Source organism: Nyctereutes procyonoides, unplaced genomic scaffold, assembly GCF_905146905.1.
Source record: "Nyctereutes procyonoides isolate TBG_1078 unplaced genomic scaffold, NYPRO_anot_genome, whole genome shotgun sequence".
Classification (NCBI taxonomy): Eukaryota; Metazoa; Chordata; class Mammalia; order Carnivora; family Canidae; genus Nyctereutes; species Nyctereutes procyonoides.
In genome coordinates this window covers 7,497,671-7,521,636 of record NW_026575036.1, presented here as the reverse complement: position 1 = coordinate 7,521,636, position 23,966 = coordinate 7,497,671, and the positions used below count along the sequence as shown (strand labels likewise).

General features: G+C 40.5%; 1 protein-coding gene across 7 annotated transcripts in view; it reads left to right on the top strand.

Annotated features, from left to right (window-relative positions):
- The first annotated feature begins 13,624 nt into the window (after nt 1-13,624).
- Nucleotides 13,625-23,966, top strand: part of C2CD5 (C2 calcium dependent domain containing 5) — a 100,870-nt gene continuing 90,528 nt past the window's right edge. For 2 of the 7 annotated variants that reach the window (XM_055318552.1, XM_055318549.1), the window contains exons 1-2: nt 13,628-13,811; nt 13,986-14,104. In XM_055318552.1, coding sequence (XP_055174527.1) covers nt 14,015-14,104 — 90 coding nt within the window. In that variant the 5' untranslated portion in view covers nt 13,628-13,811; nt 13,986-14,014. The other 5 variants (XM_055318555.1, XM_055318553.1, XM_055318556.1 and 2 more) reach the window with 4 other exon arrangements.

Genomic DNA, 23,966 nt, shown 5'->3' with positions numbered 1-23,966 from the left:
TGTTAGAAGCCCATCTCTATGTCTAGGCTGTATGTTCTTCCAATAGGGATCATGTTGTTCCTCTTTACCCCAGAGCCTAACTTAAAGATACACACTTAAGGCTCAATAGGTATTTGTTGGATAAATGAATGAATATGACTTCTCAATCAAAGAGGGCTAAGATTATGTATTTATATTAAAATCATTATGTCGTGGCTATTTAGTTTGAAATGGAACTGAACTTGTCTTCCTAGCAAGAAAAATAAAAATAAAAAAGGCACAGAATGGACTTTTTCTTAAGTGCCCATGAAAATAAAAGGAAGAAGTGGTTACCTCGACAACCGTGAGAAATCTGCTTTCCTTAGAGAAATGAAGTAACAGAGAGAAATAATTAAGAAATGTTGAGGTTTAGCAGGGGCTTCTACGTTATTTACAGAGTGAGACATAAGCTTAGAATGACATATGTGCCAGCTGTCAGAAGTTCTTATTCATGACAATAGTGAATTAAACGTGGCTCTGCTGGGTTTGCTACTACCATATATGACTCCATCATGAGTCAGGGCCACATGACATTTTATTTATTCTTATTTTCCTTATGTTGTAAATCTTTGTTATGCCCTAGTTTCGCAATGTTAATTTTAGTATGCTGATTTTCAAAGGCAGAGGTCACTACAGAATTGTGAGGGAACATTACTGGGTCACCTGAGTTTCTCATCATCTACTTCATCACCTGTTCAGAAGTCTGGCATGGTGGCTGGGTTCTCTGCTCATGGTACTACAAGGCTGACATCAAAGAGTCAGCTGGACTGAGTTTCTATCTGGAGGCTCTGGGGGAAATTTCACTTCTAAGCTCACTGCTATTGTTGGTAGAATTTAGTTCCTTACGATTGCAGGACTGAAGTTCTGTTTACTCACTGGCTGTCAGCTGGGACCCACTCTGAGCAACTAAAGGCTGCTGTTAGGTGTTTTCCCCGTGGTCACCATTGTTTGTTTGTTTGTTTGTTGAAATGAACATAATGTCAAGATTTTATTGTCTTCATAACAAAATATGAAGCTTAGAACTGGATCACTTTCTCTTATCTCCTCCCAGTTCAAAATGCTTGCATCTCTTAACAGCCAGCATCCTCTTAGATCTGCAGTTGAGCTTGACACATTCAAGCCTCAGCACAATCTTCTTGTAGTTTTAGCCTTTTCCCGGAAAATTGGCTTAGTCTGCCCACAATAGCCACTCTGCTTCCTGCCATAACGCCGCTTTCCCTGGGCATAAAGAGAATCTTTGCCTTTCTTTTTTCTCTCTCTTTTTTTTTTTAATAAGGATTTTATTTATTTATTCATGAGAGACACACACACACACACACACAGAGAGAGAGAGAGAGAGAGAGAATCAGAGATACAGGCAGAGGGAGAAGCAGGCTCCATGCAGGGAGCCTGATGTGGGACTTCAGGACCATCCCTGGGCCGAAGGCAGGTGCCAAACCGCTGAGCCACTCAGGGATCCTGCCTTTCTTGTACTATGTCATTTTGAGGGGTTGGTGCTTACCACACTTCTTGCAGAAAGTCCAGTGGGTTTTAGGAACATTCACCAACTTTGCGAGAGCGCTATTGGCACGGAAAGAAGCCCGTGGTCACCATTGTTACAGCACAACATGGTATGTTTGCTTTCTTCCAGGCCAGCCAGAGCACAGTTCTCAAATTTTGCCTTCTACAACCAGCCAAAGAAAACTCCCTACTTTTTAAAGAGTTCATATAGTTAGGTCGGGCCCACCTAGATAATCGCCATATCTCAAAGTCACTTCTGCCATATAAAAACATAATCACAAGAGGAAAAGTCATTATATTCACAGTCCCAGGAATTATCAGGGCATGTATAACATATGGGTGGAAAATTTGGTGCTATAGTGAGAGTTTTGCCCACCATACCACTGCACATGAAAGTTTATCAGAATGGGAAAAGGGAGTATATTTTGAAGACAATGCAATCAATAAGTCATCAAAAATACCTAAGATTTTTCTTAGTACTTTTCCCCACAGTCCCAAAGAGAATCATTCCTTTAATGGTATTAAACTTGAACAATTCACACGTATATAATTAGTTTCATTCAGCGTGATTAATATGACAAACCCAGTTCTTCCAGCATGATTCAAAACTTAACTGGGTCATACAATTAGCTTGTGCAGGCTACCCCTGCTGGCCGGTGAGTGCAGGGGAGCTAGCTAGCCCATGAAACAATAAGACATTCTTTTGAAGAGCTAACAGTATCAGGTGGTAGTTATGTTATTATGCTAGAGTTTTCCAAGGTGCTGCTACTAGGGGAAACTGGACAAATGTTACATGGGATTGTGAGTATATAAGTTTCATCTCAAACTTAAAAGTTTAATTAAAAAAAAATCCCGGTTTAATATGGTGGCGAATTAGATCTAGGTGCCCCACGTCAGATATCTGAACGTAGGTATTGGTTTTGCTCTTTCCAGAATAAGAAAGCTTGACCAGAGGTGGGATAGAACTGGAAGCTTGAGGAATGAGAAGGACGTTTGGATCTCTCTTAGTGAGGAATCTGATAAGAGCTCAATGAATGATGAACAAAAGCTCCAGATAAGCTCTTTTTTAGCTGATGTAGCAGTTTCTAGATTTCATAGAGTGGATACGTGTTCCTTCCATTCATATTTTGAAATTTGTGCATTGTTCAGAAGATTAGAAATCCAAAGTTTTTGCTAAGTTTTCCTTCTGTTATTCAGAAGTACCACGTCTTAAGCAACACCTGTGTGTTTTGTAATGACTTAATAGAGAATGATTAAAAAAAAAAAAGCCACAAGGAACAAGGTACCTATTTTCTCCTAGATACCATTTCTGTAATTCCAGTCACCATTACCACGTGATAAGGAGGCCCATCAGTGTTTTCTTGTCTGTAAATGGGTTACACCCTGGTAAGATAAGAGAGCTGAGATGAGACTTTGATTCAGTCAATTATGATTTTGACTATAAAAAATATTTTAGGGGATGCAAGGGTGGCTCAGTTGGTGGAATATGCAACTTGTAATCTAGGGGTTGTAAGTTTGAGTCCCATGGTGAGTGTAGAGATTACTTAAAAAAATATTCTTTAAAGTATTTAAAAATAACTACTAAATTTAGATTTTAACTTGTTACATAATGAAACATCAAAGTATTATATCCTATGATCAGCTTCATTCTTTAGTTATTCTATTTGATCCCGAGCAAAAATTTTCCAAGCAACTTTCCAATGTCATCCATCGCTATTTTTTCCTTACCTCTTAGTTATTAAATCTTCATGTGTTGCTACTCCAAGCCTGTAGTAATTGAGGAAACTGACTAAGTGTCCTCATTCTGCTAATCTGTGCTTATTTTTCACAAAACTACTAATCCTCAGGGAACATCTCAAACCATCACTTCTATTTCTTGAGTCAGAAAAACAAAAAGTAGGGAAAGCTGTGGATGACAAGGACTCTTGGAACATTAGATAATCTGTCTTTTAACTAGAAAGAGATGGATTTGATAGACTGTCATTAGAAGTTCAAGGTGCCCCTCTGAGGTGCCTGGGTGCTCAGTCAGTTAAGCCCAGTTCATGATTCCAGGGTCATAGGGTGAGCCCTGCATCAGGCTTCCTGCTTAGTGAGGAGTCTGCTTTTCCCTCTTCCTCTGTTCCTCCTGCCTGCTCTTCTACATCCTCCTCCCTGCTCGTGTGCTCTCTCCCTCTTTCTCAAATAAATAAAATCTTTTTTAAAAAAGTTCAAAGTGCCCCAAGGCTAGGATTATTTGATTCTCAATATATAAGTTTTAAAAACTAAGACAAAGTTGAAGGAAAAGAGTATAAAGGATGTTTTTGTCTTTGTATCTTACTCTCTGTCATGAGAATTTTTGTATTTATGCAACACTTCAATTAAAGAAAGCCTACCTTTCAAGACCCTAAACATAAAAAACAAACAATTGAATTTGATGTCATTTTAGGCATCAAGGTCACTTTTCAAGGAAAGAGGTGCCTAGCTCATGACTATGGATCCTGACCACAGATGTACTTTTCAAACTTTGGAAACAATGAAGGCAATAAATTTCACTAGCAGATAGCTTTTGCCCTATTGGAATGCTGCTTGAGGCCACCACGTTAGAGCCAATCTATCCTGCCATCGGATGCAAGCCATGCAGAAGAGACCCGAGACCTGACAGATATGCAGTTACATGAGTGGGTCCAGCAAAACCTACAAAACTGACATAGGCAGGTTGGGTCTGAGGACCCAGGGGGTGTCCCACAGGACCAGCCAAGAGGGTTCTTGGCTTCACACAAGATAGAAGTAAAATTCAAGTTAGGAGGAAGTGAAAACATAGTTTACTGAGTAGTATAAGTGATAGAATATAGCAAATGGAGTGTTTGGGAGACTCGGAAAGGAAAGGAGATTGAGTCTCTTTATTGCTTGGGGTTATGGGTTTTATTTTTTTTTATTTTTTATTTTTTTTAAAGATTTATTTATTTATTCATTCAGAGAGAGCGAGAGAGAGGCAGAGACACAGGCAGAGGGAGAAGCAGGCTCCATGCAGGAAGCCTGATGTGGGACTTGATCCCTGGTGGGTTCCCAGGATCACACCCCGGGCTGCAGGCGGCACTAAACCGCTGCGCCACCAGGGCTACCCGGGGGTTATGGGTTTAAATTGGAAAGGGGTACAGGGTATATGTTCCTTCAGGAATCCAGGGTAGGGTCTGACCAAAGGTGACTGACAGGTGAACAATAGGTGTTATTTCACATATCACTGAAGGTAGAGGGTATTGATATCAGTGTCAGCTGAGATTTGTTCAACGCTAATGTCCTGGAACACATTTGAGATCCAGTTCTTCTTGGATGTCATCAGGTGTTTGGGGTCCTAAGATGAAATTCAAAGAATGACTGTCTTGCTTCCTTCTTGGAGTGGGAACATAGCTTCTTTGATTTATTCAGATGTAAGATGAAATATGGAACATGAGGAAATGCAGCCTAGCAGAAAAACTGTAGAGATGGAATCTTTCTAAAAATGAAGTCTCTTTAGTTTCCCCTCTCAGAGCTATCCAACCAACCCACAGAACTGTCAGCATAATGAATTCTTATTAAGTCACCAAGTTTTAGGGTAGGCAAAAAAGATTAAAATAGTTGAGCAAGATTTCATGGAACTCAACATGGAAAAAATTACTCATTTTTCTCGACTTTCAGACTTCACTTTTTCTAGTAATGATGCCACCATTTCTTTTACTCTGTTTTGAAACAGAAGCATTTTTTCTTCCTTTCTATCTTTTTCTCCCTGATATATAGTGTCTAATTCTTATCAATTTTTCCTTAATGATTTCCATCTCAACTCTCTTTTCTATTACCACTGTCACCATGTTCATGCTAATTTAATACTTAAAGTACAGCAATGATATTTTGCTTTCAGTCTTCAGCAGTTCAATTAATCCTGAATCCTCATGTGACTATCATTGTACCAAAATATTGTTCCACCAATTATGCTTCTTTCCTTTTTTTTTAAATGCTTTTTTCCACCAAAAAAATTCTTCAATGGCTTTCTTTGCCTACCCAAGAAAGTTCTTGATCATCAAGCCTTATCTATTGAATCACCTCCTTCCTAATTCTAATTGCTATACATATTTCCAGGCATAGCCTATTTTTCTCCCAATTATCATTTTTCTCCAAAAATCCCAACTCCAGCCAAACTAGCCTACTCATAGTTTCTACACTATGCCATAAGGATTTTAAAATTTTTTTTTGTTTTTTTTTTTTCTAAATGAATTCCCACATATCTAGAAGTGTTCCATTCAAATTCTACCTTCTATATGAGGTTTCTTCCCTAATTATTCCCAAATTATTTTTACAAAGTCTATTAATATTTTATTGTCCAAACCATTCAGTTACTACCCACTACTATATAGTCATTCATTATATTTATTATGTATACATGTTTTATCTACATGCCTTGTAACCTTCTGTTGATCAGAACCTTCTGGAGATCAATGTTTACATTTTATGCCTTGTACAAATATAAACTGTTGGGCAGCCCTGGTGGCTCACCGGTTTAGCGCCGCCTTCAGCCCAGGGCGTGATCCTGGAGACCCGGAATCGAGTCCCACGTCAGGCTCCCTGCATGGAGCCTGCTTCTCCCTCTGCCTGTGTCTCTGCCCCTCTCTCTTTCTCTGTGTCTCATGAATAAATAAAATCTTAAAAAAAAATATAAACTGTTGTCAGCAAATATTAATTGATGTTGAAAGAGGCAGTAAGATTTGAGTGGGGTGGGGGGAGAGAAGGCTCATTCTAGAGGAATAGGAGCAAGTGATAGTATGTATGGTTTATTCCAGTGGTGGGAAAGATAGTATCAAATAAAGGGTCAATTTAATTACCTAACAATAACAACGACAATAAAAGCAGCACTCAGACAGACAATGATGTTCATTTATGCCTCAGGACTTTATACTGTTGTGGAAAATATGATCACAAAAATAGAATTTTAAAAATACTTTGTTTGCAAAATCTGTGTTACAGGAAGGAAAGAGGGGGAGTGTTCACTCACTGGAGGCAAATTACCACCATTTGCCAGTTCCAGGATCTATTTTACACCTAAGTTCTCCTCCCCATCCCCCAGTTGTCTAGTGGTTAGCAGGGGAGGAAATACCTCAAAATACCCAGCAGGGTGGGGGAAGAGTGGGCCCTGTAGTCAAAAGATCAATGCAGATGGCATAGCCAGTGGAAGAGTCATGAAAATAAAGCTAGTATTGTTGGTAGGGGACAGATAACATGATTTAACAGAGTCTTATAGTCTAGATGTTAATTTTTGGTTTTTAATTAAATAGCAGTAAACAGGTACTGAAGAGTAGTATGAATTAGGGGATGTTTGAAAAATCCTCCCTTAGCTGGGGGAGGTGGTGGGTCAGTTTCTTTATCCATATGGGAAGCATCTCCTGGTGGTCAAGTCACTAGGGGAGTAGCAGTACGTAATATGTAGGGTATGTAGCTGGATTTAAATTTGGAATATTTATTCAAGTCCCAACATTTTATTTATTTACTTTTTTAATTCCTAACATCTCCAATATTAAAAGATATGTAACTGACTTACATATTACTTATGGAAACCACTTAAAATTTCAACTTCACTCCATCTTGATTGCAGTAGCTATCTGCAATTATGGCACCCATAATATGTAAAACTACTCCCTCCTGTGGGAAGCAACATATAACCTGTTTAAAAATCCCTTATCCAGCTATCTAGAACAGACTGGATAGGGTTCATTTCACCATAGGCTATACAAGGTGCTAGCCATAAACTCAGCTCACTTTCTTTCTTGCTATCAATTGTAGTAATTAGTAACCACTTGTCAGCACTCTTTTGTTGAATAATGCTTGTCCACATTGGAAGCTGAATCTTGCTCATGACAAATTTAGTAAATATAGAGCTCTAGTTTTGCTTTCCAAGGTACATTAGATGTATTACTGGAGCCCTCTAACAATAGGAGATTTGAAGTTAACAAAAGGGTTAGGAAATTATGTATCAATGTAAATCCAATTAACTTAAGTGTTAGTGTCTCTGTGAAGATAATGGCTTTTAGGATCATAAAAATTCTACTAGTGTCACCTAACTGGCAAAGGAAAAATGGTATGTTAGAAGAAATACAGTGTTAACTTTAAAGGGTCAGGCATATAACTTAGATCCCATGAACTTAGGCGAATTGAGACCTACTTCAGTCTGTAGATACTGAAATGGAATGATTCATTTGAACAATTCATTTGAAATGGAATGATCTAGTGCTAGGTGATAGATTAACATAAGGGGAAGTAGGCATAGTTTGACTTTAAAAAACCCAACAAGGCAAAAATGAATGAAAAATCCACTTCTGATGTCCTGCTCTTGAATCTCTCAACATTTTTACTTTCTTATATAGAAAAGGGTCTGACAAGAAAGAATAAGGGATCTTTGGCAAAAAATTCCCCTACAACAGAGTGATATGAATATATTTGTTATTTAAAAAGATCACTTGCACTACTTTATGGTGAATGGATTAGATGAAAGCGAGAGTGGAAGTGGGGAATGCAGTCTTCCAGGTGAGAAATAATAGTGGAAAATAGATGGATTTGAGAAATCTCTTAGGAGTTATAAACAATAAGACTTGGTGATTAATTGGGTGTCAAGGGTAAGAGAAAGAGTCAAAAATAATTGTCAATTGTGGCTAGGGTTTTCCACAAAGGCCTTAAGTAGATATAAGTGGAAAGCCTCTAGGCATTGCAGTACAGGTACAAATGAGAAGAGCTTGTCCTGGTGCTGATACAGTAAGTCAGGCTATAACCTTCCATTACCCCTAGATGACATAGATCATTGAGTGCATTGATGGGTACTGATATAAAGCAATGTGTTTCACTTCAGTAATCTTCCAATCTAGAGAACTTTTTAAAAAATATATTATTTATTTATTCATGAGAGATACACACACAGAGAGAGGCAGAGACACAGAGAGAAAAGGAGGCTCCATGCAGGGAGCCCAACATGGGATTCGATCCCGGGACTCCAGGATCACGCCCCTGGCCGAAGGCAGGTGCTAAATCGCTGAACCACCCAGGGAATCCCCTAGAGAATGTCTTACTTAATGTGGCCATTGTGCCTTACATACATGAGACACTCCTTTACGCAATACAAGGGAACCAATGGGAAAATAAGCTGACCTAGCTAGCTATTTAACTCATTTTTACCCTTTACTCAAGTGATTTGCTGCTTTAGAAGGAAATCAAAGTAAAAGCACCTGAGAGTTCAAGTTGCCATGTGTATCTATCCTCAAATTTAAATCAGTGAGTTTCCGGCTTGAGTACTTGACTAGGTAGCTGGTGTTCCGTAATTCAAGATGGGTAACATAGCAGAGAAGGATCAGGTTTTTTATTTTGTTGTTGTTGTTGATGATGGTATAATTATTGTTGTTGTAGTTGTGGGAGAGATAAATAAATTCAGTTTTGGATGTTAACTTTAAAGTCCCTTTGATACTCCAAATGGAAATTGGAGGCTGGGGATGCCTGGGTGGCTTAGCGGTTGGGTGTCTGCTCAGGGTGTGATCCCAGGATCTAGGATCAAGTCCCACATCGGGCTCTCTGTGAGGAGCTGCTTCTCCCACTGTCTATGTCTCTTCCTCTTTCTCTCCGTGTGTCTCATAAATAAATAAAAATAAATCCAAAAAGAAAAGAAAGAAATTGGAGCCTGAAATTTGAATATATGGGTCCAGATACCAGAAAAAGGTTGTGGGCTAAAGATAAAAATGTCATAATCCTCGGCTAAATAAATAGAAATTGAAATTAATTTCTACCTATTCAGTTAACTAATTGAATGAGATCATCAAGGAGACAGTATAGTTAGAAGAGAAGAGGTCCAAGAACTGAAACCCTGAGGAAAATCCCTATTTGTTAAGGACAGTGAGGAAGTTTAGAAGGCAGATACATATATATTGCAACAGATAAGAGAAGCATGGTATCTGAATATGAAGCAGAAAACCATTTCAAGGGGAACATGATTAACAATGTCAAATGCTACTGGGAGTCCTGTAAAATGAAAACTGTCCACTAGATTTAGCAATCTAAATTATTGGTTATTGATGGCTTTGGAGAAAGTTGTGGAGGAAGTTATTTTGGTAGATTGGTGGTAGCTAAAGTTAGAAATGGTTGTGTTTTTTTTTTTTTTGTTGTTGTTGTTGTTTTGTTTTGTTTTTTTTAATTTAGAGACAGTGAGAGAGAGAGAATGCACATATGGGAGTGGGGGAGGGAGAGAGAAAGAGAGAATCTCCAGTAGACTCCACGCTGAGCACAGTGCCCAACAACCCTGAGATCATGACCTGAGCCAAAATCAAGAGTTGGTCACTCAACGGACTAAGCCACCCAGGCACCCCAAAGTCAAAAATTGTTTTAAGAGTGTTTGTGAAGTGAGGAGAGGGCATCAAAACCCTTGAGAAGTATAACCTTGAAGGGTAAAGAGGGATTCAAAGGAATATTTTAGGAAGTTAGAAAAGAGAGAGCAAGGCTGTAAATGTATATGTGTTATTAACATTTAATTGCACAGGCATTTGTGGATTACAAGAAGAGCACAGAGAGGAAACTGAGAATTGAAAGATGGACAGTAAACAGTCCTTCCCTTCAAGGTGCTCAAAGTTTAACAGAGGATAAAGATACATAATTATGTATATAGACTGCACAGTAATAGATATATTAGATTTAGTGGTAGCATAGCAGTGGAAGTGAAGAGTATGTTTATCAGGAAGGCAATAAGGGAAGACATTAGAAGTAACATTTAAATGTTTGCTAGGATGACTATGAGAAAGAGGGAAAAAAGCATAGTTTATAGGAAACTACACATAGCCTTTAAAAAGGAGTTCTTAGAGTCAAATTGCCTAGATATAAATCCTGCCTCCAACATTACCCGCTCTGTGGCTTTGGGTAGTCATCAAGTAAGCATTACAAAGCTTCAAATTCATCATCTATAAAATGAAGGCTGATAATTCCTATTGTATAGTATTTTAGAGAGCTTTATTATTATTATTATTTTTTTGGGGGGGGATTTTAGAGAGCTTTAAAAGCTGTGAAGCACTGAATTTAGTGGCTGGTACAGAGCAAATACTCAATATATGTTAACTTTTGTTATTATGGGATCTAAGATGCAAAAAGAATGGTGCAGTATGACGCTACAGAAGCTAATTAGGAACCAGATCATGATAGATTTGTCAGGAAAGTTAACACTGTTCCCAGCATTAATTAAAACAAACTAGTAAAATTATTAGAAAACAAACTGAAGTCAGGCTTAATTCCACTAAAAGTCTTCAGGAAACATCTTAATTATAATCTCCTGTTAATGAAGCCTTAGGCAACAGGTATGTACAAGTACCTTGTACTTGATACTAATTAGGAGGTTGAGATAGCTAACCCCTAATTGTACAATTTGCAAATATATTTTTATATTACAACATTTTGTACTACAAAGCATTATTTCCCATTAAGATTGTTGCAAAACTTCAGTTTTCTAATTTTTTTTTTTTTTATGTTTCAGGACTTTAAAATTTTTTTTCTCTTAGAATTCTGATTTACATTCTAGTTAGTTGGGACGCCTGGGTGGCTCAGAGGTTGAGCGTCTGTCTGCCTTTGGCTCAGGGCATGATCCTGAAGTCCAGGGATCGAGTCCTGCATTGGGCTCCCTGTGAGGAGCCTGGTTCTCCTTCTAGGTCTCTGCCTCTCTCTCTGTATCTCTCGTGAATAAATAAATAAATCTTTAAAAAAAATAAATAAAATAAATTCTAGTTAGTAAGTACATTAACTAACAGTACATTATTGGTTTCAGGAGTAGAATCCAGCAATTCATCTCTTAATACAACACCCAGTGCTCTTCATGACAAAAGTACTCAATATCCATCATCCATGTAGCCCATCCTCCACTGACCTCCCTCCATCAACTCTCAGTTTGTTTCCTATCTTTAAGGGTCATTTATGGATTGTTTCCCTCTTTCTCCCGCCCCATCTGTTTATCTTTTTTTTTTTTTTAAGATTTTATTTATTTATTCATGAGAGACACAGAGAGAGAGAGGCAGAGACACAGGCAGAGGGAGAAGGAGGCTTCCTGCAAGGAGCCCAATGTGGGACTCAATCCCAGATCCCAGGATCACGCCCTGACCTGAAGTCAGACTCTCAACTGCTGAGCCACCTGGGCTGCCTGAACTTATGCCTTTAAAAGAGAATTTTGTGTCACCACTGCCTGGAGTTAAATTAACCTGTTTAGTTTTTTTTTTTTTTCCTTTAAAGACTTTATTTTTAAGTAACTTCCACACCGAATGTAGGGCTGAAACTCACACCCCCAAGTTCAAGAGTCACTGGCTCCAACCACTGAGCTATCCACATGCCGCAACCTGTTAAGTATTTTTATTTTTATTTATTCTATTCATGAGAGACACAGAAAGATTGAGAGAGAGGCAGAGACACAGGCAGAAGAAGCAGGCTCCATGCAGGGAGACCGACGCAGGACTCCATCCCGGGTCTTCAGGATTAGGCCCTGGGCCGAAGGCGGCGCTGAACTGCCGAGCCACCTGGGCTGCCCTGTTAAGTATTTTTAAAGTTTAAAAGGTGTCTCAGGGGATCCCGGGGAGGCTCAGCTGTTTGGTGCCTGCCTTTGGCCCAGGGTGTGATCCTGGGGACCCAGGATCAAGTCCCACATCGGGCTCCCAGCGTGGAGCCTGCTTCTCTCTCTGCCTGCCTCTCTCTCTGCCTGCCTCTCTCTCTCTCTCTCTCTCATAAATGAATAAATTAAAAAAAATCTTAAAAAAAAGAAAAGGTGTATCAGTTTAGGGCACCAGGATGGCTCAGCCTGTGCATCCAACTCTCGGGTTTTAGTTCAGGTCATGGTCTCAGGGTCCTCAGGTCCAGTCCTGCAAAGGGGTCCGGGCTCAGTGCAGAATCTGCTCTGGGTCCTATCCCTCTCCTTTTGCCTCCCCACACCCCCATGCTTTCTCTCTTTCAAATAAAGAAATCTTTTTTAAAAAATTTTATTTATTTATTCATGAGAGGCAGACACAAACAGAGATGCAGAGACATAGGCAGAGGGAGAAGTAAGCTCCCCATGGAGCAGGGAGCTGGATGTGGACTCCATCCCAGGACCCCAGGATCAGGCCTAAGCCACCCAGGCAACCAAAATAAGTATCTTAGAGAAAATGTGTATCACTTAAAAAAAAAAAATCATTTGGTCATGTTCCAATCCTGATGAATCCCGTGGTTAAAACAAAAACAAAAACAAAAAAACAAAACAACAAAAAACTTTCTATGGGAATTGATAACGGTGATTTTGGTATTTGACATAGTATATACTGTTAATGCTGTTTTTCATATTTGGTGTAGGGGGACTTGTGTCCCATCCCGTGCGTGTGCCTCAATTTCCCGAGTTTTTTTCCGATGGTTTCTTATAGATTTTGCCTCTTTTTTGCATGTTTATTTACATATGTAATTAGGCCGATTGTTCAAGGGGTTTCATCAAGCTCGGCTGCTTCTTTCTTTGCAGTTGACTAGAAACTTCATAAGGTAGGAGGTCCTGACCTCCGGCCAGTAAAGCAGGTCGTCGGCTTGTTGATGCTTAATAAAAAACGAACTGAGCCTATGCAGGCAAGCAGGGGAAACTCCTTCGGTGGCTTCGGATTTCAAAGTATTGTTTTTCCCCAAGACCTACAGTAACAGGTGCACACGACTGAAAAAATAAAAGATGTTGCTTTGCAGTACTTACTTGACTAGGACCCAAGATGTCCCTGAAATTTCTTACCCTCCTTCATGTACGACAAGAACTGCATCCCTTCCAGGCAGAACCAGGTAAACTGGTTTTTACAAACCACTGAGGACTGGTGGCTCCAGGCCGCCTGAAGTCGCTTCTCCAGCGGTCTGCGCCGCCGCTCCTGCCGTCACACCCCTCGAGAAGGCGGCGCTCGCAGCCGGGAAGCCACCGACACCTCCCGCCACTCCGCCCCTGCGCGACCCCGGCCGCTCCGAGGCAGTCAGTCCGGCGCCGACCCTCCGCGCCGGCTCGGTGGATGATGCAGGGCTCGACCAACTTCCCTGTGCTCCCGCTTCCTCGGAGTCCGCCCCGCCCCCTCCATCTGCTCTCGGCGAAGCGCCCCGAGAGCCGCCATTTTGGGGGGAGGAAAACAGCAGGACGGGTTGGCAGAACCTGCGCGGGATGCTCATGGGCTTTTGCTTCTCTTGCCAGCACTGCGGGGCCGGGGCAGAAGAATCCTCCGGGGCCACTCCTCCGGCTGCCTCTCCGGCATGAGGCCTCAGCGCCCGCGCGGGACGGCCCCCTCATTCATCCGAGAGTGAGTGGCGATCGGCGGCCATCGGCGGCGTGGCGCGCCCTCGCGCGCCCTCGCGCGCCCTCCGCTATCAGTTATCCCGCGCGCCCCCGGCGGCGTGCGCGGCTCCTTGCGCGCCCCCGCCCCTCCCCCGCCCGGCGCGGAGCTCGGCGCAGACTCGCTTGTTTGTTTCTGCAGGAGCCCAAGGAGAGGCCGAAGCCGGGAAGATGCCTGGGAAGCTGAAGGTGAAAATCGTGGCCGGGCGCCATTTGCCAGTGATGGACCGAGCTAGTGACCTGACTGATGCCTTCGTGGAGGTTGGTGCAAGGTCCTGTCCCTCAAAACACAGGGAGAGTCAAGCCCCTGTGAAGGAGCCTACCCGCCTCGCCCCCAGCTCTTCAGCCCATTCTCCTTTCGACTGCCGTCCTTTGTGCGGTGCTCGTCCGGCCTTCCCTGGAGGGCCGACTGCCCAGACTGCAGCCCCTGTGATGGGTGCACGGCTCCCGGGCGTCTGCGGCGTCCTCCGCCGCGCGGGGAGGCAGTTCCTGCTGTGCATGCTGGGGTGACCCTGAGGTCAGGACTCCTAACAGGCCAGCTGCCAGTCGGCCGGAGATCCCGAGGCGCGGCCGCGCAGCCACCAGAACGCGCGCGCGCACACACGCACACGCGCACACACACACACACGCGCGCGCGCACACACACACGTGTACGTTCTTCTGTTTGAGGAGGGGTGGCCGCTCGAACCAAAGTAATGGAGATCACGTCAGGATGGTAGATACAGCCCGTTATGGGCACTTGCTAGGTCTCCAAGGCGAGGCCATCGCACTCTTGAGCGTAACATTCTCTGAGTCATCAGTGTTAAGTCTTTTTTTTTTTTTTTTTTTTTAATTTTTATTTGTTTATGATAGTCACACACACAGAGAGAGAGAGAGGCAGAGACACAGGCAGAGGGAGAAGCAGGCTCCATGCACCGGGAGCCCGACGTGGGATTCGATCCCGGGTCTCCAGGATCGCGCCCTGGGCCAAAGGCAGGCGCCAAACGTCTGCGCCACTCAGGGATCCCATCAGTGTTAAGTCTTAAAAGACAACCCCGGCGCTTTCTTTTTTTTTTTTTTTTTTTTTATAAATTAATTTTTATTGGTGTTCAATTTACCAACATACAGAATAACACCCAGTGCTCATCCCGACAAGTGTCCCCCTCAGTGCCCGTCACCCATTCACCCCCACCCCCCGCCCTCCTCCCCTTCCACCACCCCTAGTTCGTTTCCCAGAGTTAAGAGTCTTTATGTTCTGTCTCCCTTTCTGATATCTCCCACACATTTCTTCTCCCTTCCCTTATATTCCCTTTCACTATTATTTATATTCCCCAAATGAATGAGACCATATAATGTTTGTCCTTCTCCGATTGACTTACTTCACTCAGCATAATACCCTCCATTTCCATCCACGTTGAAGCAAATGGTGGGTATTTGTCGTTTCTAATGGCTGAGTAATATTCCATTGTATACATAGACCACATCTTCTTTATCCATTCATCTTTCGATGGGCACCGAGGCTCCTTCCACAGTTTGGCTATTGTGGACATGGCTGCTAGAAACATCGGGGTGCAGGTGCCCCGGCGTTTCATTGCATCTGAATCTTCAACCCCGGCGCTTTCTGCTCTTGTATAGACTGGTAGATCCGATGAGCTGTTTTAGGGTAATTTAGTGCCTAGAGGTAGGAACCCAATTAAGTGCCATGGATTTCAATTGCAAAATTGCTTTTTAAGCCAGATGATTAGCTTAAAACTCATGCGAATTAGCGCAGGTCTAGGGCCCCGGAAAGTAATAACCCAGAGTCTGAAGGAAGCCAAGTAAAAATTGTAATAAAAACTGACTTGAGGCCAGCCCGGGTGGCTCAGCGGTTTAGCGCCACTTCAGCCCAGGGCCTGATCCTGGAGACCCAGGGATCGAGTCCCACGTCGGGCTCCCTGCATGGAGCCTGCTTCTCCCTCTGCCTGTGTCTCTGCTGTGCGCGCGCTCTCTCTTTTTCATATTAATAAATAAATAAAGTCTTAAAAAGAAAACCTGACTTGATGAGCCAGAGCATTAGAATGATAATCATCTGGGCTGGTAATGCTTAGAGTTGACAGCTACAGGATAATAAACAACCTTATTTCATCTCAACATAAAATATTCTGATGTTCCCTAAAGGTCCTCTGACTTAATAACTGCAGTTTCTTCCCCCCCCCCCCAACATTGCTGTGGTAATTCTTAATCCCAGCTTCATTTTCGCTTGAGAACCAGATGCTGAGTGTGTTCTTGGGCCAGATGTCAGGTAATGGGGATACACGGATTACCAAAGCGTGGTTGCTTTCAGGTAGCTCAGAGACTGACTCATGCAGTTTAGGTTAATAACTAATAGTTATCGTGTTGAGTCTCATTATAGGTCTTTGCTAACTACTTTTTAATTCTAACTCCTCATAACAGGCCTGCTATTCTATTATCCCATATTATAGTTAAGGTAACCGAGGCCTAGGAATAGTAAATAATTTGCCTAGGGTTTCTTAACCTAATAAATAAACTTGTGGTCTGTTCTCTTAACCACCGTGCTGACATTACCTCTCTAGACAAATTGATGAGTGTTGTACAATATAGAAACTTCATTCTGTCTCTGAAGGCTTAGGAAGTTTTCCTAAGAAAATGACATTTGACCTGAACCTTGAACGTTGAATGATGATCAGGATTTTACTAGGTAGAGGGAACATCAAAGGCACAGAATGGGGTACATGGTATGTTCACGGAACTATCTCAATGTGAGATGTGTCTGGAGTAAAAGGCAGTAATTGGGCAGTAGAGGTTATAGGGGACGAGGCTGGAAAGGTAGGTTGGTGCTAAATCTCATGTTCTGTACTGCATAATTTTTCTTTTCTATAAGCAGGGGTAAGCAAAGCACTTTTTTTTTTTTTTGAAGATTTCACTTCGTTTATTCATGAGAGATACACACACACACACACACACGGGCGGGGGGCAGAGACACAGGCAGAGGAGCCCAATGTGGGACTGAATCCTGGGACCCCGGGATCACGCCCTGACCCATGCAGATGCTCAACCACTGAGCCACCCAGTCGTCCCAGCAAAGCACTTTTTAAGAAGAAATGAAATATGATGCTGTATTAGGTTGTTTATAGGAGGACTTGTGTGATAATGTTATTGATGGACTGGACAGATGAGAGATGAGACAGTGAGATGAGTTGAGAAGGTGGTAAGATTATCCAGGCAATATGTGCGTGTCAAGAATGGCTGTGGGAACTGATTAGAGGAGAAAAACATGAGGGACATAGGTAAAATCAACATGTCTTGGTAATAAATGTTTTTTGCTGCTGAGGGAGGGGTTGGATTTAAGAATGACTTTTTTCATTTTAATTTTTAAAATATTTTATTTATTCATGAGTGACACAGAGAGGCAGATGTAGGCAGAGGGAGAAGCAGGCTCCCTGCAGGGAGCCTGATACAGGACTTGATCCCAGGACCCTGGAATCTCACCCTGAACCAAAGGCAGACGCTCAACCACTGAGCAATGCAGGTGCCCCAAGGATGGCTTAATTCCTTCTGTCAGCAAATAGCTATTGAATGCTATTTACAGGCCCATTGCTAGTCACTGGTATAGCTTGATGCTTATATGATGGTGAACAAAATAGACTTGGTTCCTAATATTAAGGAGTTTATATTTTGGTGGGAGAGACAGACAAAACGTAAAGAAATGATTAAATAGGCAATTGTATTGAGTGCCATGGAAGAAGACAATAGAGAGTGACAGGGAACATCTACTTTAGATTGGGTAATCGGGAGACCTCTGAGGAAGTGTCAATCAGACAAAGACCAACTGAGGAGCCAGCTGCTCTGGGAGTATATTAGGAAGTGAAGATGGGTATGGCTGGCATGTATTAGTATAGGAGACAGTGGTGTAAGATCAAAGTTGGAGAGTTAGTCAAGGAGCCAATCGTGCAAGATCTTAGAGGCCATGATTAGGACTATGAATTTTATTCTAAGTTCTTTGGGAAGCAGTTGTTGAGATTTTTTTTTTTTTTTTTTTTTTTTTTTTGTTGCTATCTGAAGTATGGACTGAAGAGGGAAAGAAGCTGAAGCAGACAGCTAATTAGGAGATTCTATAATACTTCAGAAAAGGAAAAAAAAAAAAAAAGCTCAGAAAAGAGAAGGTAAGAACCAAGATGTTGGTTTGGTAATGGAGAGAAGTGAATGGATTCCAGATATACCTTGAAGATAGACTCTAGAGGATGTGTTGGTTGACTGGAGTAGGGGACCCGGGAAAGGGAAACTAAAAGATGACTTGTAGCTGACTGGAATCTTTGGGGTAATTTTCTGAGGCTTCAGGGGGATTGGTAGAGATTGATTGAGTAGGTGGGGGATCAATTTCCATTGAAGTGTGTTGGGTTTGAGATGTTAATTGGAGTTGTCCCCAAGGAAGTTAGATTTGTGAATATGGTGTTCAGAAGAGAGGTGCAAGTTAGAAATGAGTTCATACAGGCCAGTGCTTTTCCATTCTGTGAGACTCAGTGCCCCCTTTATTAGCAGGTATTTTGAAATCCACACTTTATTGTGCTGGCATGATATTTATGGCCAATGTAACCTATTCTCACAAAAAAAAAGTCAATATATTGCTCTATTAGTATGACAAATGAGAGAATATTTTTAGTACGCATTTTAATACAGAAGTACTTGTTCATGATCACAGTAGAAGGTACAAAGTAATCAGATTGAGCCCATGAAATTTATTAAGCCTTTGAATATATCCATCATAGTACTGGGTATATAGTATAGTGTGCTGGGGATATAGTAGTGAATAAGACAAAAATTTCTTTAATTATGGAACTCACATTTTAGTGGGAGGATGGAGTTCATAAAGAAGATAATTAAAAGATAAACTGATAGATGGCGAGAATTTAGAGAAAATAAAGCAAGGATACAAGATAGGGAGTATCTCACCTATCTGTAAAAATCACATGAATCTGACTTCTCATACAGAGACAATTGTGCAGTTTTGACATCTCAGATAGGTCTTCATTGCTATCTGATTTTCCAAAATACTCCTGGGAAAAAGCAGAATTTCCCCTTAATTTACATAATGATTGTATTTCTTGACAAATTTGTAAATGAAAACTGCATTACAACACTTTTTTTCCCCCATTACAATACTTTTATCTGTAAAATGAGTTAGATTTTTAATCCTGTGTGATTATCTGGTAGGACATTTGAAAGTCATGACATGAGACAACTCTTCATTGTAGGGAACTATTTCTTGTATTACAGGGTACCTAGCTTCTCTTGTCCTTCCTTCTAAGTATTAGAACTATTCCCCACAAATATCCCCATAGAAATATCTAAAATTCCCTTAGGAATTGGCCTTTCCCTTTTGTAGACCTCTGGTTTAGGGGGAGAGAGGAGGCATGGATCCTTGAGAAAAACTTGACATGAACATGTTTATTAGAGGAGGAGGACTAGGGGAGAAAGCAGATTATCAGCGAACAGGGAGAGAGAAAAATCAGGAAAATAATGTCTCAGAAGCCAAGAGAGGGTTTTTAGAAAGAGGAAGCCTCTTTCCATTAAATTGCACTGAGAGGTCAAGTAAAGAGAACAGGAAAATCAATGGATTGGACAGTATGGAGGTTGTTATGGGAACCTGGGAAGGGGAGTATCAAGGAATCTCATACTGTAATGAGTTAAAGAGGGTTAAAGTACAAAGGGAGATGAGGAAGAGGTGTGGATGAATAGACAACTGTTTTGAGAAATGGGGCTGTGAAGAGGAAAGGAAAAATAGTGTGGTATTTGGGGAGTATGTAACTTTTAGTACTTAAGAAGATAAGCTAGATGATACTAGAACATATTTGTGTGGTAATAGGGAAAATCTGTCAGGAAGGGAAAGATTAATGCAAGAACAAGGGGATAATGAAGGATTACGATATAATAAAGGGATAAATTGTGTGATGTAGACAAGTAACTGTGTAAGATCATAGGAAAGGGAGATAATGATGCCTGAACTGTTCACGAGAAGTCTGTGTGCTGGGCTTGGAGGATGGTAAAATTTATATAGGCAAAGAGGAAAAAGGGGCATTTTTTTGATGAATAGGACAAACTCGGTAAAACTCGGTAAAAGCAAAAGGAGAGGGATAGAGCATATGTGGGAGGGTTTTTGTGGGGGAAAATTTTTTGCTAAGTAGGGGTGATGCAGGTTATTAAACATTCTGAAAACTAGGGAGGAGGAGTCTGTACAGCAGAAGCTCTCTTAAACAACTTCCATTAACTAACTTAACCATAGTTCCCAGTGCACTGCATTCCTTCCATAAGCATATTCTTGAATACCCCCCACATTGCTAGATTATTCTCCAATGTGCCTGCTCCTCCCATCAGTTGGTTGGTAATATTTTACTAGGAGGCAGTTATGTTTTTTCCCCAAACCTGTTTAGTAACTCTATTTGTTACTGTAATTTATTTAAACCTTATGTAAACTGGTGAAATAAGACTGAAAATGAAGTTGATAATGCTATGTAAAGACATATGGATACAGTCACTAAACTTTACTCTTGAATTAGATTGTAAGAAAACTAGGATTCTGTGTTCATATATTTTTACAAGCAATTTTAAGTTCTACCACCACATAAAAAAAATGCAAACTGGAAATCACAGATGGTACATTATGGGTGTGGTTTATGCAAAAAATATGATGCAGAACTTACGCTGGACCCTTACTCAAAGAGGCCTTAGCCTACATTCAAATACAGAGTAATGAATATTTATATGTTTTATCTTAAAATGTTTACCATTTGTATCTTTTTTTCAATAAAGATTTTATTTATTTATTTGGGAGAGAGAGCATAAGCAGGGGAAGAAGCCAACACCCTGCTGAGCAGAGAGCCCGACTCGGCCCAATCCCAGGGTCCTGAGATCATGACCTGAGTGGAAGGCAGACACTTAACCCACTGAGTCACCCAGGTGCCCCATTTGTATCATTTTTAATGATTCTTTGATTTAACCAAATTACCAAATTATTTGATGAGCTGATCAGATACCAGTTGTGATTGCATTGGTGGAAGGAATTTCTACTATATACAGCATGAGGAAATTAGGAAGCTAGTGAAGACCAAATAGTATGTATGTAGGTATTTAAAGATTTATTTATTTTAGAGAGAGAGAATGAGTAGGGGGAGGGCCAGAGGGAAAGAGAGAGAGTCTCTAGCAGACTCTACATTTAACACAGAGCCCAGAGTGGAATTATAATCTGAGTTGAGGCCAAGTTAGTTGGTCGCTTAACCAACTGCGCCACCTAGGCGCCCCACCAAGTAGTATTTTAGGATAATTATTCTTGGCAGGAGTCTTCAGGATGGGTGAGATGATGAAGTTCTGTAGAAGAGAAGTATTAATGGAAATTTATCCCATTATTAATGTGCATGTTACAAACTGGCAAGCTTATTACCATTTTATGTGTATCCAGGAGCCTTTGGGGGAACAGGGAGATGAAAGGAAATTAATATTTAATGATATACAAGACATTTTGCTAGGCTTCTAAATGCATTTTCTTCTACGATACAACAATCCTCCTTTCAGAGGAGGAAGCAACATTAAATAACTTTCTCAAGGTAATTTAGCTAACGAGTGGGGAAAGAATGCTTTTACTTTACTAGGGAATCTCATTAAAATCTCTGATGTTCTTTAACAAAGTTGTAAGGCATTCATTTAATTGCTGGGTAATAAAATCTCCTTTGAATTAAATAAGACCAAATGAACTATGAATCTTCGTTAGTAGAAGAGGAATCATCACAATTTGGCAAAGTCCACATTCAAACCTTTTTCTTTTTCTAAAATCTTATTTGTTTGTTTCAATGTAGTTCGGGAGCTCTCAGATCTTTATTATATCTGGAATGAATAGTTGACCAAAAGAAGAATAAAAGGCACAATATAGCAGTACAGTATAGTGGGACAGTCTTGAAGAAGGCTGAACTCATAATTTAAAAGATAATATAGTAGGGTGCCTGGGTGGCTCAGTCAGTTAAGTGTCTGCCTTCTGCTCAGGTCATGATCCCAGGGTCCTGGGATCAAGCCTTGCATTGGGCTTCCTGCTTAGCAAGGAGTCTGCTTCTGCCTCTGCTTGTCCCCATCCCCCCATGCTCTCTCACATAAATAAGATCTTTAAGAAAAAAAAAAGATGTAATTTTGTTGTTGTTTTTTTTTTTTAAAGGTTTTATTTATTTATTCATCAGAGACACACACACACAGAGGCAGAGACACAGGCAGGGGGAGAAGCAGGCTCCATGCAGGAATCCCGACGTGAGACTCGATCCTGGGTCTCCAGGATCACACCCTGGGCTGAAGGTGGCACTAAAACGCTGGGCCACCTGGGCTGCCCTGATGTGGTAGTTTTGGCAGTTGCACCCAAACCTTTGTCTTTTGAAACAAGGTTTTATAATCCTAACAGTGTTTTACTTCAAATAAAGTAGTTATTAGGTAAAGTAAGTACTATTTCCTTAATGTTTTGAATATTAAAATATAATTAAAATTAAATGAGAAACTGAGCAGTAACTTGTATTCTCCCCTGGCTCCCCCTTCACTTCCCCATTAAGTTTAATTTTTTACTGTTTGTGATTGAAAATTAAAAAAAACTTACTGAAGTAATACATGAATAGCTCACATTACAATAGGTTCAACTAACTCAGAAGTGGGGTGCCTGAGTGGCTCAGTAGGTTAGTCATCTGCCTTTGGCTTAGGTTGTGACCCTGGAGTCCTGGGATAGAGCCCAGCATCGGGCTCTCTCCTCAGTGGGGAATCTGTTTCTCCCTCTTACTCTGTGCTCTCTCTCAAATAAATAAAATTTTTAAAAAACCCAAAAAACAACTCAGAAGTAAAACTTCTGTACTTTGTACTTATTACACTATACTGTATTCCCTACACCATGTCAGCCCTTTCTTCACAGATAATAATTGCTCTTAGTTCTTCAGCATGTGTTCATTTACCCCTGCTTTCCTTAAAAAAAAAAAAAGAAAATTTGCTTACATTTTAAAAAACAAATGTAAACTTGCTTTATATATTCTGTGACTTGTTTTTTTTCAGTTATTGTGTCATTGACATTTCTACATGACAGTACTTAAAATCAGCTCCATTCTTTAACAGCAATGCATGTGATTTATTCAATAATTTTTGTGTTGAATGATTATTTAGATTTTTCTTTAGTGTTTTTTAGAATGGAGACTCATGTGAAAGTGCTTTTATGGGATAAATTCCTGGAAGTGAATCCAGAATTCTACAATTTTAATCAAAATAAAGTTATTATGATTTTTAATTTGAATTTTTAAGTTTTTGAGTTTTAAAATGATACATGTTACAAATAGAAAAAATATGTGCATTGTTCCGAATTCAGATGGCACAAAATAGGTCAACTTCTCTCACATCATGTTTCTTTTTCTTTTTTTTTTTTTCACATCATTGTTTCTTTTACCAAACCTATTCTGTTCTTTCTAGTGGTCACTGTTAACATTTGTTATATGTCCTACTAAAAATAATCTGTACTATATATAGGCGTATATCATATGACTTATAAGATTTTGGCATTTATTTCTCCCAAAGAATGCCATACATGCTATTCCACAGAAGAAAGGTGTATTTTGGTGATTGTTCTGTACCATGTGGAGAGAACTGCTTCATTCTTCTATTTAGCACTATACTTTGTGGCTCTACCATGCTTCATTTACCAATTCCAAATTGGTGGATATCTAGGTTATTTCCAGTCTTTTGCTACTATAATGCTGCTTGTACATGTCATTGTGCACTCCTATATGAAATTAAAGGATATAGGCATTTAACATTTTGATACGTTGTCAAACTGCCGTTCTTAGAGATTGTTTTAATTTATACTCCCACCAACAGACTATTAGAAGACCTCATTAATACTGTTTTCAAACTGTTTGCCAACATAATAGGTAAAAATAGTGGTTTAGTTTGCATTTCTCTATCATTTTTTGATATATAGTTGACTCTTGAACCATGCAAGGCCTTTTAGGGGCAGTTGCATAGTCAGTAACTATGTCAATATTGTCTTAAATGATACAAAACACAGTAGATGTTATACATCTTACACTAGATATCAAAAATGAAAAGATAATGTAAAAAAGTTCATATTTATTTACAAGTA